The following is an 18,260-nucleotide window of genomic DNA, read 5'->3' as shown; positions in this document are numbered from 1 at the left end:
TCCCCCTGCTTTGTGCGTTTCCTCTGCGCCTTGGGCCTTTGTTCTGAAGCCTTAGGCCAGAGCCGGGCCCTTAGCTTGCCTTGGGACCTGCGCAGCCTTTCTTCCAAACCAAGCACTTCCTACCCCTGTTTCCAACTCGCCCTCCAAGCCTCCATGCTCAGCAAAGTCCCCGCGCCTCCCCTGTGCCTTACCCGCAAAAACCTGGGTCGTGGGAAGTGGACGCTTTTCCCCAGAGATAAGAGAAGGCAACCTAAGCCAGGGGTCATTCTTCCTGCCCGAACCTCCCTGAAATTGCACACACAACAGAGCGCCTGGCTGCAAAGTTCTGGGGGTGAGGGGAAGGCCAGAAGCTTGTATCGTATCTCCCAAGGAACCCAGAGGGTGAGGCGCTGGTGCTGGGATCTGGCCCGGTAGCTTGTGCTTCCAAATTGATTACTGGTAGATTTGTCCTACAGAAGATCCCCACTTCACTGACCCTGGGCTAAACATTAACACCCCTCCTGCCCTGCGCTTCCCCACGCGCCTGGCCACTCCGCTGCCAGGGTGGGCCACTCCACTGTCAGGGTGCCCCCCTCGAATCTGGCCCAGAGACCTCAAAGAAATCCTTCCCCCACTGTGCTCAGAGGAGCCCCGCCCACTGGAGAGCCAAGCCTGGTTTGGAGTCTGAGGCCTTGGGGGAGGCAGAGGCCTGGGGGCCTTACAGATACTTAGTGTGGACAGGGGAGGGAGGGAGGCAGGAATGGTGAGGTCCAGAATGGGAGAGAGTAGGCCCCTGGGAGCTAGGGCACCCTAGAAGGCAGCTCTCCTCTGGGAAGCTGTTTCCAGGCTGGGATTCTGGACTTCTTTGATGATTACAGGGAGGGTCATCTCTCTGGGAGGAGACTGGCAGTGACTGGCGCCCCCTGGAGTTGTGTGTGTAAAACTCCCACACCACAACCACCCATCTTGCCTTTCTGCTGGGCACCCCCAACCCCCCTGGGAAGGAGGGGACTACTGGGGCAGCACTGGCCCTGCCAGCCAAGTCAAACAGAGCCCCCACGTTGTCCGGAATCTGCCCCTCTCTGCCATCACCCCAGAGCAACACCCCTCCTTGTTTCCTTCAGACCCTTACTAGTCATATACCTTCAGCAACAAAGCCTTTAAGACTCCTGGACATGACACCCCTGCCCAGCTCCCCTCCCAGCCCTTCACTCTGCCGTTCTGTTTCAGGTGCCGAGAAACATTTCTTCAAATCCCCGATCGGGGCCAGGTTCGGAGAATTGAGCTCTTCCCTGTGGGTGCGTCCTGGTGGGGTTTTCAGGTGAACACTGTGGGGACATCTCAGGCTGCAGGAGCAAAAGGAGACCCTTCCAAGTGCGTCGCGGCCCCTTTAAAAAGCTGGGCAGGAATTTTTTTTTTTTTTTTTGAGCCTAATGACTATATTAGGTGACACGAAACTGCTCATCGTTCCTGTCAACACAGCCCCTGGCCCAATGGCAAGCTGAGTCCCCCTCCTCCGGCGTGATCCCGCCTCCGCCGTCCCAGAGCGCCGCACTACCTGCCGCCTGGCCACAACTGGAGTGGGAAGGCGGGTGCGCGGGCGGGAGGGCGGCGGGCACCATGCAGGGAGGCTGCCAGGGGCCGTGGGCAGCGCGGCTCACTGCCGCCCACCTGGCGTGGTGAGACGCGCGCTGCCACCATGTTCCCCAGCCCTGCCCTGACTCCCACGCCGTTCTCGGTCAAAGACATCCTGAACCTGGAGCAGCAGCAGCGCAGCCTGGCCTCCGGGGAGCTCTCGGCACGCCTGGAGGCCACCCTGGCGCCCGCCTCCTGCATGCTGGCCGCCTTCAAGCCCGAGGCCTACGCGGGGCCCGAGGCCTCTGTGCCCGGCCTTCCCGAGCTGCGCACGGAGTTGGGCCCCGCGCCCTCGCCGGCCAAGTGCGCGCCAGCCTTCGCGGCCGCCCCCGCCTTCTACCCGCGTGCCTACGGCGATCCCGACCCTGCCAAGGACCTTCGGGCGGATAAAAAAGGTAAGGAAGAAACACAAGCCCCTTCCCCGTCCTGAGTCGATGTTGTCCCCAGACCCCGCCGCCAAGAAGGACTGGCCTGGGTGGAGGAGACTCGAGCACCGGGGTTGAGGGCCAAGTGCAGGGGGCTGGGAGTGTGAGAAGGGGCTGTGTAGCCAGGGCCCCGGCGCCCCGCGTCCAGTCGGGGGTTTAGAGAAAAATTGTGGGTTGAGATGGTCAGAAACAAGAGACAAAGTGTGTTTTGGGGCCTAACAAAGCCCCAGGCGGCGGCAGCCCTGCTCCTGGATCTGTTAAGTGGGGCGACTGATTTGTGGTAGACAGAACAGAGAGATTCGCTGTAACAGCGTTTTTTAAAAATCTCTTTTGGATATGGGGGTCTTTTTGGAGGACCCGAGGAACATCGATGAACAAATTAAAATGCTGCGCGCCAGACATGCCTTTACGCACAATTGGAGGAGGGTCCTGGACCTTCGTGCCCAACCGTAACCCGCGTTTCTGGGGCTTTTCCTCCTTTGTTCCAGGAGAGTGGAATCTTGGGAACAAGGGCCTCGGTTTTAAAACGGGAACACTGCGGACTGTCAGGAGTCTGACCTACTGTCTACAGTTTTCCAGCACAATTTCCCCACGCACTCGGGGCCGAGAAGTTCTGCTCCGCAAAAAGTTAGAAAAGGCCGGGCAAAAGGTGCGGGGCAGTAGAGGAGATGACTGGGGAGGTGGCCTCATCGCCCCCGCGCGTGTGCCATCCCAGAGGCGGAAGAGGGCGCATTGGTGACGCCTTGGCTCAACGCGGGGTCCGGGAAAGCCGGGGGAGGCTGGGGGCGGCCGGTGGCGCCGGGAGAAGGGCTGCTGTGAGTCGGCAGAGCACCTTCCTGTGAGCCTGGAAAGGTTTGTCTAAGAACACAGAGAAGGCCCGGAACAGAGGCTGGCGGGCACGGCAGGCTCAAGTGCTTGCTACCAACTGGAATTCCAACTCGAGCTCGCGGGCAGGGCAGGTTCTGAGGCCGCCTGCCCACCCCGCGGCCTCTGGGCGCTGCGCAAACCCCGCGCCAGTTTCGCGAGAGCCTTAGATCGTAGAACCTTCCCTTTGGGTGGTTCTGTAACTTTGCGGTCACCCTGAGTGAGGTCTCGGTGTCCCTTCACCTAACCAAAGCAGCGCTAATCTAAGTCACCCCAATGCCGCCTCCGGGGTTGTATTTTCTCTGCAGCCTGAAATCTTGAATCACTGTCCAGCCCCCGCACCACAGCGTGAACTGCAGCAGAGCAGGGGCCGCTCTTGCTCTGTTCTCCAGCGCCTAGAGCCGTGCCTGGCACATAGTAGGCGTTCAACAATTGCTCGCTGTGGAGCGGAAACCGAGCCGTCCGCGGTGCTCGGTGCACGGGCAGGGGGAGCCGCCGCCAAGCTGGGCTCTCCCGGCGAGTCGGAGTCTCACCGACTAGGGCCAGTTCCCCGCCGGCGCTTCGCGGGCCGGGCCGCTCTGACCGAGCGTCTCTCTGCCTCTCTGTGCCCCGCAGAGCTGTGTGCGCTGCAGAAGGCTGTGGAGCTGGAGAAGCCGGAGGCCGACAGCGCGGAGCGACCCCGGGCGCGACGGCGGAGGAAGCCGCGCGTGCTTTTCTCGCAGGCGCAGGTCTACGAGCTGGAGCGGCGCTTCAAGCAGCAGCGGTACCTGTCGGCCCCCGAGCGCGACCAGCTGGCCAGCGTGCTGAAGCTCACGTCCACACAGGTCAAGATCTGGTTCCAGAACCGGCGCTACAAGTGCAAGCGGCAGCGGCAGGACCAGACTCTGGAGCTGGTGGGGCTGCCCCCGCCGCCGCCGCCGCCCGCGCGCAGGATCGCGGTGCCCGTGCTGGTGCGGGATGGCAAGCCCTGCCTAGGGGACTCCGCGCCCTACGCGCCCGCCTACGGCGTGGGCCTCAACGCCTACGGCTATAACGCCTACCCTGCCTACCCGGGCTACGGGGGCGCGGCCTGCAGCCCGGGCTACGGCTGCGCCGCAGCTTACCCCGCGGGGCCGCCCCCGGCGCAGTCGGCTACGGCCGCGGCCAACAACAACTTCGTGAACTTCAGCGTCGGGGACTTGAACGCGGTGCAGAACCCCGGGATCCCGCAGGGCAACTCGGGAGTGTCTGCGTTGCACGGCATCCGAGCCTGGTAGGGAAGGGACCTGCGGGGGCGCTCCCGACGGATCCCACCTCTATCGAAGGGCACTGATCCTCGGGGGGAGGGAGGGCTCCGGACTCGGCCCTGCGGCCCTCGGGGTTCCCCTGCACTCGCGCAGAGGCCTCGGGGCTTTCCCCACCCCACGTGCCTTCGTCCCTACGCGGGAGAGAGTTTGTAGCGGAGTTTGCAACTTGCGGTGAATGGTCCCGCACCCTGGTGCCTTAGCCCTCAGCCGCAGCGTGCACTCCGAGCGCCCACAGGCATCCCCAGCGGGCCGAACACTGGCCAGTTGGGACTGGGAGCCCCGGCGCGCCGGGCCTGAGATCGGGCCGCCTTTCCGCAGCCTGGGCCCGGCGCCCGGGCACTTGCTGCCTTGCCGCCGCCCACCCACCCGTATTTATGTTTTTACCTGTTGCTGTAAGTAATGAGAATCCCCTTCCCATTAAAGAGAGTGCGCTGACCCGGCACGTGTGGTTCTTTCGGCTTGCGGCGCTTCAGACTCCGAATGGAGGGGCAGAGGCCGCCCCCGTGGGTCTCGAGCTGCAGGCGGAGGATCTCTGAGCAAAGCGGTGACGCTGCTGAACCACGTCGCGTCCCGTTTTGGGATCCTTCTGGGATTGTCTCTTGTAACCTTCAACAGCCCGAGAAGGTGGTCTTATTTTGAAAGATTAGTGGGCCGAGCCTTGGAGAGGTTTAACGACCTGCCTGGGGCAAAGCGCCGTTACTGGAGGAACTGCGGTTCGGTTCCGGGTCTCCCTGGAGAGGTGGAGGCCCTCTGCGCGGAGGTCCCCTCCTTTAGCCCTGCTCTGAGCCGGGTGCTGTTCCAGGTGCTCGGCAGTACGTGGAGAGCAAGCGGACTCCGGGGCCCTATGGTATTGGAGGGCACCACAACTCATCCCTTGTAGCGGGAAAAATGCCTTAGTCCGTTTGACAGATGAAGAGCTGAGAAGCAACGCCCTTGTCAAGCTTCCCAGAGCCCTCCAGCCTAGCGCTTCTCCGGTGGAAGCAGCTGGGGTCCCCCTGCCGGAGTCTCACCCGCTGCCCAGCTGGGCGGAGGGCAGAACCTGGACCACAGAGACATGCCCTGGGGCTACGGGCCACACTCACCCCAGTAGTGGCTAGGCCACGTGACTTTACCTGGTTAGGGAACCTGCTTCCCCAACCAGCGGATGTTCTCTCCTCTGGGCGTTTCAGGACATTCGCCCTGGTCCTGACCCACAAATGCTACGGTGGTGCAGGGCTTACAGAAGAGAAAGCCTGGACGCGGCTGAATCAAGCTAAACCCACCCTGGCTGAGGGACTTGCCTTATGCATGCTTCTGACTGGTTGTCTGTACAGTGAGGATGGCGGGAATACCACGCGCTGAGTCGGTGTCCCCCAGTCCACAGGCGCTGGGGCCTGACTGCCAGCTCCTCTACCTACGGGCCCCAGCGCTGGGAGGAACCACTGGTTCTTAAAAAGGGAGGAAAGCGGGAGGGAGTCAAGGCTTTCAGTTTTTGCAGAATAAGGGTCTTCTGTGATTTTTTTTTTCTGGGAAGCACTGGGCTGGCCGCCTAGGATGTGGGACATCAGGTGGCCGGAGCTCTGGGTCGCACTCAGAACATCACTCGTGGTGGTCGGGGACCGGGTGAGGCTCCGTGTGCCCCTGCTGCCCAGCTGAGAGTCACCCCGCCAGGCCTGGTGCCGTCCTGCTGCAGCGCCCGGGATGGGGACTGTGCAGCTCTGCCCTGCGCCAGTCACGCCTCATGGTCTTCCGATAAGTGCTACCCCCAATCTTGCCCCAGCCGCCCGCGGAGGAGGGGCGATGCCAGGAGATTCTAAGAGAGCCACGCAAGGCACTGCGCCAGGCAGGGTGCAGGGGTAGAGGAGGCACGCAGTCCACCATCGCAGTGCAGCGGGCTGGGCTGGGGGAAGGCAGGGGACAGGGCTGAGCTCCAGTCTGGGTTCTGGCCCCTGACTCGAATCCCCTCTGTTGTAAGGTCCAAGCCAGGCTTGCGAGGGCCACGGGAGAGGGGTGTGTTCAGCTCCTGGGCCTAGAACCCGGCTGCGAGCCTTGTGCACATGGAGCTCTCTCTGGCGTTGATGCGCATCGTGGTTCCTCCTCAAGGAAGAGCACCCTGAGGCTCCACCGAGCCACGAGACCAGCTCTTCAGCCCCTCGGCACTCTCCCACCAGGCATCCGCGGCCTGCAGCCTCAGCAGGCAGCCTAGCTCACACAGCCAAAGAGATCTTTCCACCCGGAATTACCCCACCTTGGCCCCGCTGGTAACCACATCAGTGGATTCTCCCAGGGCCCTCTCATCACACACAGGCCTCCAGTAGTGGCAGAAACACTATTTCTCTCCACTGTCCTCACAGGACAGTTTGCGCCGTCCCTCAAGGGATTTTCTACGGCGCCCTCAAGGGATTTTCTACGGCGCCTTCCTCTTTGCCCCATCCCTCAGGGACCAGCTGAGCAACACCCAAGTTCTCTCACAGATGGATAACCATGGCTGGCTGGCACTGGGCTCCCCAAATGCCAGGGTTAAACACTTTACAGTTCTCTAATCTGTCTTCATTTGCAAGCCAGGAAACTGAGGACCAGAGGTCAATCAATGGTCAAGGTCATACATTTCCTGAGAGCAGAGCTGGGAAGCCCACTGGCCACACACTGAAGGGCAGAGGGGAAGTCACTGGGGGGTGGGGACATGTTTAAGAAGCAGCTTTTGTCTCAGAAAGATGCGGGGGGACCCTGCTTCCAGCGCCAACCCACCCGACCCACGCTCTCACCAGTGGGGTGAGGGTCTCAGGCTTCACATCCACTGTGGGGCCAACGGTAGCTCGTGGAGCTCTGGGAAGCACCCTGCAGCTCTTGGGGGTACAGGGTCGGGAGTACCCTAAACTAACACCGCCCCCCACGTTTATGTAACGATCCCACAAATTAAATCGATAGTGTTTGTTTGGTTTTCTGATTATTATATAAGCGACGTGTGCAGAGTGAGAAAACGCAGCCAGGACACAGAAGTGGGACACAGAAGTGGGAAACAGAATTGCGAGTGCCTTCCAGGTGGCGAAGCACTCGGAGATTGGGGTGGCGCAGGCGGTTCCGCATGCCTGGAGTGCCAAGGGGCCTAGAGGGGGCTACAGTTAGAAAATCAAACAAGCACAGGCCATACATAAAAAACAGTTGAGAGCTAACCCCGTGGCATTAAAAAGAAAGAAGCTGGCTCCCCGGGGTGGGGTGGGGCCCTAAGCCAGCAGGCAGAGGAGAGGGGTCCCAGAATGGAGAGGCCAGGCCACTGTGCGCTCCCCCATCCCATCCCTCCCCCTCCTGGAAGTCCTCTCGCTTCCTTGCAGCATCCCCAGCCAGTAGAAGTGGGTGTTGCCAAATCAGAATAGCTTCCATCTTTCTATTTTGTGTAGATTTCCCCTCCAATCCATCGGTGCTGGGTATTGCCACACCTGTATTTCCAAAAACCCACCGGGGGCAGACCCTCACAGTCGGCAGCAGCCAGAGCCCTGCCCTCCCCGGGCTTGGCCCCCACCTCCTCCGGGAAGTATTCCAGGCCCAGGGGCTGCACCTGGACAGGAGGGGCCGCCCCGAAGCCCCCAGGTCTTGCCGACTTCCCCTCTAGACTGGACTCCTGGAAAAGGGGGCTGGTGACTTGGATTTCATGGGTTTATCACTCATGGAGCTTTACCAGATGCCAGGGACCGTCCTGGGCTCTTTACAAAGGGAACCCTCTAAGCCTCCCTCACGCCTTTGAGGAAACAGATGGATCCATCATGGGTCCAGAGAGGAGGAGTAACTTGCCCAGGGTCACACAGCAGGCAGTGCCACAGCTGCTTCAAAGCCCAGCAGTCTGGCTCCCAAGACCAGAGCCCGGTGTCTTTCCATCCCCAGCTCAAAGAGTAGACACCAAGACCAATTTAAACAATTTGTCAATTGGCTGAAGAATACAGTAATAGTGTTAGCTAACAAGTTCTGTAAAGATGTTTTGGTGTGAGGCGTAACAAGCCCAGGAGGTAGGCACAATTCTTCTTCACTTTGGCCACAGAGAGAAGTGACTCAAGGCCAGGACCACACAGTGGGGAGGCGTGGCCGCTGGGGTTCCAGGGGGCAGTCCGCTGCCTCCCAGGAGATCTTACCCAAGTGAGCAGCCCTGCCACGCTGGTCACCCGGAGCCACCACGGGGTGCCTGGGGTAAGGGCACAGGTCGTGCCTGACATCTGTTCTTGCCTACTTCGTGCCACGCCCGGGGCCACGTGCGGACCCTGCGAATCTCATCCTGTCATTTCCCAAGGAGGAAACTGAAACTCAAAGAAACTAAGGACATGGCCTACCTGAGCCACTCTGGCAGTGTGTACTGGGGGGAGGGGCGGGGGGGAGGGGTCGCACTGTATCCAGACAGTTCCACCAGAGCCCTGGCCCTTTGAACCACTCTGCAGTTCCCCGGAGGCTGGGACACAGTCGAACCCCTGCCTGCCTGGCTCCCAGGAACGGGCCTGCAGAACCATGCCAGTAGGCAGGTGTCATCTAGCCGGTTGGAGAAAGGCGCCTCTCAGAGGCCCCAGACCCTCAGGCTCCAGGAGCAGCGGGAGTCAGATTTCCCCTCCCCAGGCCCTGCTCTCCCATCCTCCGATGGCGATGAGTGTGCCGTGATCCAGTGGCTCCAGCCCAAGCCGGGCAGCCCTGGGGACCCTGGCATGGGGAGGAGGGCAGAGGGAGAGAGGTTGGGAGAGGTCCCCTGAGACACACCTGTCCTGGCTGGATCACGAAGTCATCCCTGCGTCTTATGCAGCCAAGTGCCTGGCAGTGCCACATAGGAGAGGAGAGGGATTTGTTCAGAGACAGTCCGTCTGTTCTGGGGACCCACAGGCAGGGGAGTAGGGGTGAACCTGCCACCAGGGGGGTTTCCAGTGCGAGGCCTTCCCCTGGCCCCCTGTCTGCGTGGGGTCCTCAAAGCCTCATGATCGCTCTTTATAGATGAGGAAAGTGAGGCTTGAAGAGTTTTCATCGTTTGCCCTGTGCCACAGTTAGGCAGCAGCCCAGCAGAGTTCTAACACCAAACCTTCTTCCTTCTAGACGCCATCCCATCCAAACGCCAACTTGCAGAAATCTCATTGGCTCACATTAGCTCTGCCTCTCCCCCAAAACCAAAACTGGTCTCCTCTGTCCTCAGATTTTTTTTTTTAAAGATTTTATTTATTTATTTTTAGACAGAGGGGAAGGGAGGGAGAAAGAGAGGGAGAGAAACCTCAATGTGTGGTTGTCTCTCACACGCCCCCTACTGGGGACCTAGCCCACAGCCCAGGCTTGTGCCCTGACTGGGAATCAAACCAGCAACCCTTTGGTTCACGGCCCGCACTCAATCCACTGAGCCACATCAGCTGGGCCGTCCTCAGCTTTTCAGGGGAGGTTTCTCACACAAGCCTGGCACTCTCCTGCCTCAGGGCCTTTGCACTGGTTGCTTCCTTTGCCCGTCAGCACAGTGCAACTCTATAAGGCCATTTAATTGTAAAATGAAACAATAAATACCACAAAAGACGTGGGATTTAAATTTTAAAATAGACGAAGGACTTGAGCAGACAGTTCTCCAAAGAAGAGATACAAATAGCCAATAAGCACATGAAAAGACACTCAACATCACTAATCATTAGGGAAATGCGAATCAAAACCGCTGTGAGATACCTTTTCACAGCCATTAGGGCGGCTACTATTAAATAAAAAACCCAAACAAAACAGAAGATAACAAGTGCCGTGATGACGTGGAGAAATAGGAACCTTCATGCGTTGCTGGCGGGAAGGTGAACCGGTGAGGCTGCTGTGAGGAACAATAGGGCAACTCCTCAAAAACGGAAATAAGGAGTCATCATCCGACCCAGCATCTCCACCTCTGGGTCTGCAACCAAAAGAAGTAAAAGCCGAGACTCCAACAGATGGCCTTGCGCCAGCGTTCACGGAGACAGCCGTCAGCAGAGCAGAGCGGCAGGGGCAGCCCGCGTCCGCTGACGGATGGACAGGTGAGGAAACTAAGCGTCGTGCCCCCCCACAGGGAAATAGTACTCAGCCTGAAAAAGGAGGGAAGCTCCGACACCGGCTGCAGCACGGACGAACCTTGACAACATCACGTGAACTGAAATAAGCCAGACACAGGATGACGAATGCTGGGTGACTCCACTCACAGGAGGTCCCTAGCGAGGTCAGAGTCACGGAGACAGAAAGCAGACTGGGGGGACCCGAGGGGCTGAGCGGGGGAGGAGGGGTGAGTGTTTCTTGGGGACAGAGTCTCAGTTTGGGAGGATGAGACCGTTCTGGAGATGATGGTGCTGACGGGGTCGCAGCAACGGGAGTGTGCTTGCCGCCACTGAACGGGACGCTGAAAAACGATTCAAATGATAAATGCTGTGTCACAAACACTTGACCACAATTTTAAAAACTCAGTCCCAAAATTAAAAAAAGAGAGAGAGAGAAAGAAAGAAAAAGATGGGAAGATGATTCTGGATTATGGGGGCGGGGAGGGGGGGAGGCACTGGCATCCCCAGGGTCCTTAAAAGAGGCAGCACCTCTCAAAACTAGAAGAGGCAACCTCCAGAAGGACTCCGCCCGGCCGCCCCCTTGGTTTTAGGTCCCTGACCTCCAGAACCGGAAGACAATAAAGGTGCGTTGTTTGAAGCCACTGAGTTCATGGGAATAGAAAACAAACACATTTTCCTACAGTCTGTTCTCCACCCGGCAGGCGCAGGAATCTATGAAAAGCCAGAAATTGGATGCTGCCACTTCTCTGCTGCACAAGGCCTTCCAGGGGTCCCCACTGCTTTTGGGGGATTCTGAACTCCCTGCCTGGGCCCTGGGCCCAGCCCACCTCTCCAGGCCCCTCCCTCACTCCTGGGCAGGGGCTCCAGCCACACTGGCCTCTTCTCCACTCCTTCCTGCAGTCCCCTCCCTTCCACCTGTCCTCACACAGGGCTGCCTCCTCCTCTTCCCTCCTCCAAACTGGCCTCGGTCTGGGTGCCCCTCCGCCAGGTCTGCTGCCGCACGCTGCCAGACGGCGTGTGCCACGAGTGCAGGGACCACGCGATCCTCGTCCACTCTCGTGGCGCAGCCAACATCACATGGAGCCCTTACCCTATAGAAAGAGACCACGGGGAAAGTCTCTGCCGGCAGGACACACAGAGTAAGGGGCAGAGCCAAGACCAAGCTTGGGCCCCAGGCCGGGGCTCATCCTTCTGCTCCCCGGACACCACCGCTTCTGCGGACGCCACTGCCTGGCCCGTGGGAGGGGCTCGTGAACATGTGGCACTGAGTGGCCGATGTCCAGAGGAGCAGCCACAGGGCTGAGGACGCGGTGGGCACGCAGACCACAGCTGCATCGGTGGAAAGAAAAGCCCCCGGGTGAAAATCATTAAGTGACAACACGGACCGGCTCGGGGCCATCTACAGCCCAGCTGTTCCCCATGCCCCCCAGTCCCCATCAAGTGTAAAGCCCCTCAGAACTGAAACCGAACCCTCCTGTTTACAGACCAGGAGGGGGCCCTCGGCCTCACTGGAGAGTGAGGGGCTTTTAACCCTGACAGCGTCCCCTCAAGGAACTGAACTCTTGGCTCCTGCAGGAATCGTCTTCAAAGCCGAGAACCTGGTTGCAGCTCGGCTCGTGCAAGAAGCTAACAGGACCCCGACTCCCGCTCCCACAGGTGGCTGGGCCCTGTGTCCCGTGTGGGATGAGGGGCCGGCCCCCCGCAGCTGTCAGAGCTGTGGGCTGAAATGCAGCGGCTGGGATTCCTCTTCTCCCTCTTTCATCCGCAGCCTCTGGGGCCTGCGGTCCAGAGTCAAGTGCGGGGTGAGCCGCAGGGGCTGAAGCAGAGGAGGCCTCGCCAGCCATCAGCTCCCATGCCCAGACGCTCGCTCCTTTTCATGTCCCTAATCTCTTTACCAGAAACACTGTGGGCTTCGCCCGGGGCTGTGCTAGGAGCTGTGCCTTGTCAGCGGCCATGGGCACGTGAAAGGTTTCATCACTGCAGCTCTGTGGGCTTTGCCGCCTGCACAGACGGGGACAGGGCAGCGGGAGGGGAGGACAGACATCAGAGCGTGACGGTGGGGGACACCAGAAGCCGGGAACTAGGACCAGAACATTCTATCAGGTGAAGAAAAAGTCCTCGGACTTATCAAATTCCTCTGATGGCTGGGAGGCAGAAGGATCGGGCACCAGACAGTGGGGTGTTGCTCTTGTGAAGAAAAGATGCCTTTTCCCCTCGATTCCGAGACAATGAACTTGGACCCAAATATCTGGCCTTCATTAACAGTGGGGTTGCATGTATGTCTGTTTTCTTTCTTCTTTTTGAAGCTTTGCAACGATCATATATTTCCTTGAAAAACTGAAAAGGTGCGTTTTATGTTGAAAGACCAACACATGCCTGGCTGTCCTTGCAAGGGTCCCCAGAACAACGCTAGCGGGTGCTCAGCACCACGCTTGGCAGACCATCCTCCCTGGAGGCCAAAACCGGCCGTGAGCCAGGTGGGCCCCAGCCCAACCTCTGGGAGCTGTCTGCAGACAGAAGACCCCAGCTCACCCTGTCCCTGACAGCCAACCACTGACCTTGGAGTCGGTGACCGACCATTCACTTGACCTTCAGGCTTTCTATCGGGAAGACTGTGAGCAGCGAGGGAGCTGACGTGCGTGCGAGCCCCCAGCCAGGGTCCAGTACCTGCACAGCAACCAGAAGCCCTGAAAGTCATGGGCTGGACTCGAAACCGGAACTGAGCCAGCCTGTCACTCGGGTCCCAGCTTCACAGTTTCTGCCACATCCACTCAGCCCTCGTGTGGTCACTTACTGCGTGTTTCCCATCAGGTTCACTTTGACTCGCTGCCCTTTCTTGCCTGATCCCAAACAACAGCACTAGTAAGATCACAGCCCTGACAAGAACTACTATAAAGGACACATGGACAAAATCAAGGGGGAGGGTGGAGGTGGGGGAGGGAGGTGGGTTCAGCTGGGGTGGGGTGGAGGGATGGGCAGAAAAGGCATACAACTGTAACTGAATAACAATAAAAATTAAAAAAAAAAGAAACTTAAGAGCTATAATAACCAAAAAAAAAAAAAAAATCACAGCCCTGACGTGCCACTTACATTCCCCGCCAGTCTGCAAAAGTAAGTGTGAAATGACTGGAAATCACCCCTTTTCTATGGGCCGCCTAAAACGGTCTGTGACGCACCCCGGGCCTGCGAATCATGCCACAGGACACTTGGCTATACCCCAAGCTGGGCTCCATCCTGCCTCCAAACAGGGTTGCTGGTGCTCTGGTGGGTCATAACACAGCAGGGACAAGGGTCCCACCAGAGAGAGGTCACCCCCCCCAGGTGACCAGCAACGCCGCAACCTTCCCAGGCCCACCACCCCGAGCGAGCCGGAACGCCTCCTGCAGGCACAGCCGGCCACAGAGGCCAGTCACTTGCCCGGCAGCCGCCCTGCACTGTGGCCTGTCCTCTCTGTCCCCAGGGTCTCCACCTAGTCAGGCTCCACTGCCTCCTACCAGCCCGGGGTACCGGCCGTCTATCACTCCCCACACAAAGTCCCTTTTTCAAAATTCTATCGCGCTTTCCCGTCGCTAGCACCGAGGGCGTCAGCTGGTTGTGTGGGGCCTGGGCTGGGTCACGATGCTTTTCATGAACACAAGGTACGTGGTTTTCGTGACTATTTTTGAAATGGCCGCAAAGCTCTTGGCGGGGGCTCAGAAAACGCCTGGTGGCTTCTCCCCACCGTAACGGTGAGGCTCAGGGACACAGGCTCTGTGCTGTCCAGACTGACATCTCTTTTGTCCCAGGTCATTCGGGTCCCAGGGGGCCTACTGTGCACTGGAGCCAGTCACGTCACTTCTCTGGAGCACGTGCTCTCGTCTGTAAAATGGGACTGTGAAGACCTGCATCACGGGGCTGGTAAGACAATTCAGCAAGAGACTCAACGTAAAGCTCTTAGAAGCACAGTGCCTGGCACGTCGCAGCTGCTCATCACACTTAGTGGCGGAACCCCACTGGGCCTCAAGTTCCTCCTGAGCATCATCGGGGTCCCGACAGCTTCCGTCACAGGGCTGCCATGAGTGGCCCTCGGACACGGAAGCACTCGTCCTCGGCAGTTGTCACAGAAATTGGAAATCACCGAGTGGGGTTTGGATAACGTGGCTGAGCAGAAAGATATGACGTGTTTGCTATGTCTTTTCACTGGCCAGCGGCCAGCCGGCAGGGCTGTTTTCTGCACGAGGGGTTGCCAAGTGCACGAGTCCACTCTGCTGTTGCAGGGCCCGGGTGACCTTGGCCGGATTCAGCGACCAGAAAGAAAAGGTGCAGTGGGCAAGACAGGCCTGGGAGGGGGCAGGTCAACGAGCCTGGCCTGGGAGTAGGCGACCATCTCCCAGCTGGAAAAGAGGGCGCCGGGGGCCCTGCTTTCACGTTGTTCTATATTTACCACCCGCCGGCCTGTGTGCGCGTGGGGCGGGTGTGCGCTGATCCCTGCCCAGCGCCGCCCCGGCTCCCAGGGCGCCCTTATCGCTGCACACAGACGCTTTATCTCCTGAAAGGCTCAGGCGGCAACTTTGCTTTCAGGCTGGAACCTCCACAGATCAACGTCCGAATGCGATGCGACAGCCCGTGGCTGCAGCCACCTCGATTGTCCACAGTAGGGCTGGACCTCGGCCCTTCCATGGCGGTTCACGGGGAGCCTCCTGAAAGTTTTTATCCCTCCAACGAGCCACTATTCACTCGTTCACTCATGCATGAGCTCAACCCACGTTTGAGCCATGGTGCTGGAGGCTGGGGATACGCATTAATAAGATACAGAAGGAGTATTGGCTGGTGTGGCTCAGTGGATTAAGCACCGGCCTGCGAACCAAAGGGTTGCCAGTTCGATTCCCAGTCAGGGCACGTGCCTAGTTGGGGGCCAGGTCCCAGTAGGGGGTGCACAAGAGGCAATCACACATTGATGCTTTTCTCCCTCTCTCTCTCTCCCTCCGTCCCTTCCCCCTCTCTAAAAATAAATTAAAAGTCTGAAAGAAAAAATAAAGATGCAGAAGGGAGACTGCCCCACCTGGAGCTTATAGCGAATAAAATAATGGCATGTGGCAGTGAGTACCGCCGGCTGCTCAGACAGCAGGAAGACAAGAAAAGGGAGAAGCGCCTCTTGGTGGAGTTGATGGACAGAGGCCGCCCCCACCCCAGGTGGAGGAGCATGGCTGCTCTGCCAGCAACCTGGTTATACCCCCCACTTTGGCTCTCACCCCTGTCCTGCTGGCTCAGAGTACCCCGGGAGCAGAGCTTTATCTCCGGGGTGGACTTATGTCACCCCAGTTGTCATGGACTGCCTTGTGTCTCCCGGAAAGCTATGTGAAGTCCTGATGCCCTGGACCTCAGAATGTGACCTTATTTGAAAATCAGGTCACGGCTGCTGTAACTAGCCAAGATGAGGTCACGAAGGTGAACCCTCATCCCATATGACCGGTGTCCTTTCTAGGAGGGCAAAACTGGATGCAGGGATGGACGTGCACCAGGGAAACACTGTGCAGACATTGAGGGAGAGGACGGGCATGTGACAATGTAGTCGCGCCCTGGAGTGATGTTGCTCTGAGCCAAGGAACGTCAAAGACTGCCCTCAAGCCAGGGAGCTGGAGGCGGCAGGGGAGCGTCCTCCCCGAGGGCCATCGGAGGGCCATCAGAGGGAGCGCGGCCCGCCCACCAAGACTGGACTTCAGACGTGCGACAAAAATGTCCTGCTGTGTTGAGCCACCTACGCATGCACCAAGAGACTGATTGAGCAACTACTGTGTGCAGACACTGCTAGGTCCTGGGGACACAACTGAGGCCTGGAGACTGGAGGCAGCAGGACCAGGACACCCCCATCATGGACAGGAGTTGGTGGGTGGACGGGACCTAGGGGCAGGGGCGCAGAGGACCCACTGCACCCTGAGGGACCAAGCGGGGTTGCTGTGAGGCAAGGCGTCTGGGGCAGCCCCCTCCCATGCTCCTGCCTGGTGCAACCACCAGGCTGCCTCCCACAGTGGACGGTGGGCCTCCCTGAGACTGCCCCAGGTGACACTGGTTGGGGTATGGGGTGTCCCCAAAACCCTTCAGCCACGTTTCCATCAAAGGGCTCACCCCAGGACCATCAGGTGGGTGTTGTGTTTGCAAGGCGTGTTTACCCAGGGCACCCCCCACCCCCAAGGCCCAGGCTCACTTGTCTACTGCGTGCCTTGCCTGCATGGAAGCATCCGGGGTTTAGATCATCGAAAATGCTCCACTCACCAACTGCTGTTGTAACAAACCACCCCGAACTTGGGAGCATAGAACAACCATTTAACACTTCTGTGGGTCAGAAATCAGACCCACAGAGGAGGAGGAGGCCCGGGTAGGTGACTTGTCTCAGCTCCAAGAAGATGCCTGCGGCCTCAGCTGGGAGGCTGGAACGGCGAGGGCTGGGATCCTCTGGAGCTTTCTGCTCTGGTCAGGCACCTGGGCTGAGGTGGCCCGGCCAGACCTGACGACCCGAGCTCCTGCACTGGCCCCTGTGCGGCTTGGGCGTCCTCACGGCGTGGTGAGCTCCTTACAGAGGGCAAAGGTCTCCGAGGGCAAAGGCTCCGAAGCCATGCGGCCTGCATCGGGGAACCTGGGCTGTCGGGCAGGACCACCTCCCCTGTACGCTCTTGGTCAGAGCCGTCCCAAGCCTCTGACCTTCAAGAGGAAGGACGTGGAGCCCCTGGGCCCAGGCACAGACCCCACCTCCAGGGAACAAGTAAGAGTCAGAGATTCTGTTACCACGTCCCCAAACCACCACAGCCACGTACGCCCACTAGGCAGGAAACTGGGCTTCCTCAGGTCTGGGTTTTGGGTGCACCTCCCTCGACCGACCACGTCTGGTCCTCCTCTCAAGCCCAAGATAAACCTGCGCCCAGCTTTCTGTGGCCACCTGAGGGTACTCTCACACAAGGATGCCCCCATGGGCCAGCTGTGGGCCTGAGGACCCGGGACACCCAGGGAGCCACTCTTTCCTAACTCCCAAAGGTACCATCAAGGTGGATGGCCTCCTGGAATCACTCCTCCAAAGGTACAGAGCTCCCCGAGGAAATGCAGAGACCCTCCTGGCACTACAGATTCTCACCTGAGGCCGCTGTCCCCTCATCCTCTGCTAACGGCTGGGCCATCTGTCTCCTACCCCTGAACTCGGCTCTGCTGGAGGCTGCACAGATGCCCCAGCTGGGGCTTCAAAGCCAGGAGGATTGAGTGGCCCTAAGCATGGGAATCAGAGCTGCTTGCATTTTTGTAGAGTTCCCGCCCAAATTCATAACTATGCACAGGCATGGACAGCTGAGCCCTGTCTGCTCCCTTGAAGGGCCGCCTTTGAAGCCCATGGTGGGGCACAGAGCAAGGGGGAGGCAGGGGCCACACCTGGAAGGGCCACTCTGTTAAAAGGACCCATGAATACTGCCAGGGGGGCGAGAGGGGAGACAGGAAGGATGCACTCCTGCTGTCAGTGACCTCTGGTCCCCACCGAAATGGATGACCGTGGGACCGGAGGGGCCTGAGAGTCTGGAAGCTGCTTCTCACTCCAGCTGACAAGCTGCAGCCAGACCTTCCCCAGTGGACAGGGGTGGCTGGAAGGGAAAGGGCCCTTGCTCGTGGGAGGCGGGAGCTCTTCCTTCCTTCCTTCACTCACTCTTTCGTTCTTTCCCTGCCAGGCTCAGCACTGGCGGTGACCGGGTGGCTAGGACCGCCACCTGGCTCCGGAAGCAAACTATTGCCAACCCCACTGAAGCCCCATGACACAGTGGTTTAGAGTAAGAAATACGGATCTGGCCCTCGAGCCCCAGCCTGCACTCAGGGGACATGTGTGGTTTCTGCCCACGGGAGGCGCTCTGCGGGCCGACCCAGAGCACATTGCCCACCGCCCCATCAGAATCGCTGTGATTTCTGATCTCTCTCAGAACCGCCGCCGAGGACATGCTCCCAGCCCTGTCCTCGAAATTGTCTTGTGGGTTCTGCTATTCCCTTTCCGTGCTAGATTACATGGGGAGTTCTACAAAATTCCTACCAGGACATCGTTTAGTTATTTTGGGAGTTGCATGGGGTTGAGA

The 18,260-nt window shown here is 59.2% G+C and overlaps 1 protein-coding gene across 1 annotated transcript; it reads left to right on the top strand.

The window, feature by feature from the left end:
- The first annotated feature begins 1,525 nt into the window (after positions 1-1,525).
- NKX2-5 (NK2 homeobox 5) lies at positions 1,526-4,616 on the top strand. The gene is made up of 2 exons (XM_053926744.2): positions 1,526-2,009; positions 3,519-4,616. The coding sequence occupies exons 1-2, from the start codon at positions 1,679-1,681 to the stop codon at positions 4,157-4,159; spliced, it is 972 nt and encodes a 323-aa protein (XP_053782719.1). The 5' UTR covers positions 1,526-1,678; the 3' UTR covers positions 4,160-4,616.
- Positions 4,617-18,260: the final 13,644 nt, after the last annotated feature.

This window comes from Desmodus rotundus, chromosome 6 (assembly GCF_022682495.2).
Source record: "Desmodus rotundus isolate HL8 chromosome 6, HLdesRot8A.1, whole genome shotgun sequence".
NCBI classification, from domain to species: domain Eukaryota; kingdom Metazoa; phylum Chordata; class Mammalia; order Chiroptera; family Phyllostomidae; genus Desmodus; species Desmodus rotundus.
Note: the sequence above shows the minus strand (reverse complement) of the source record. Positions and strands in the feature narration are given on the sequence as shown.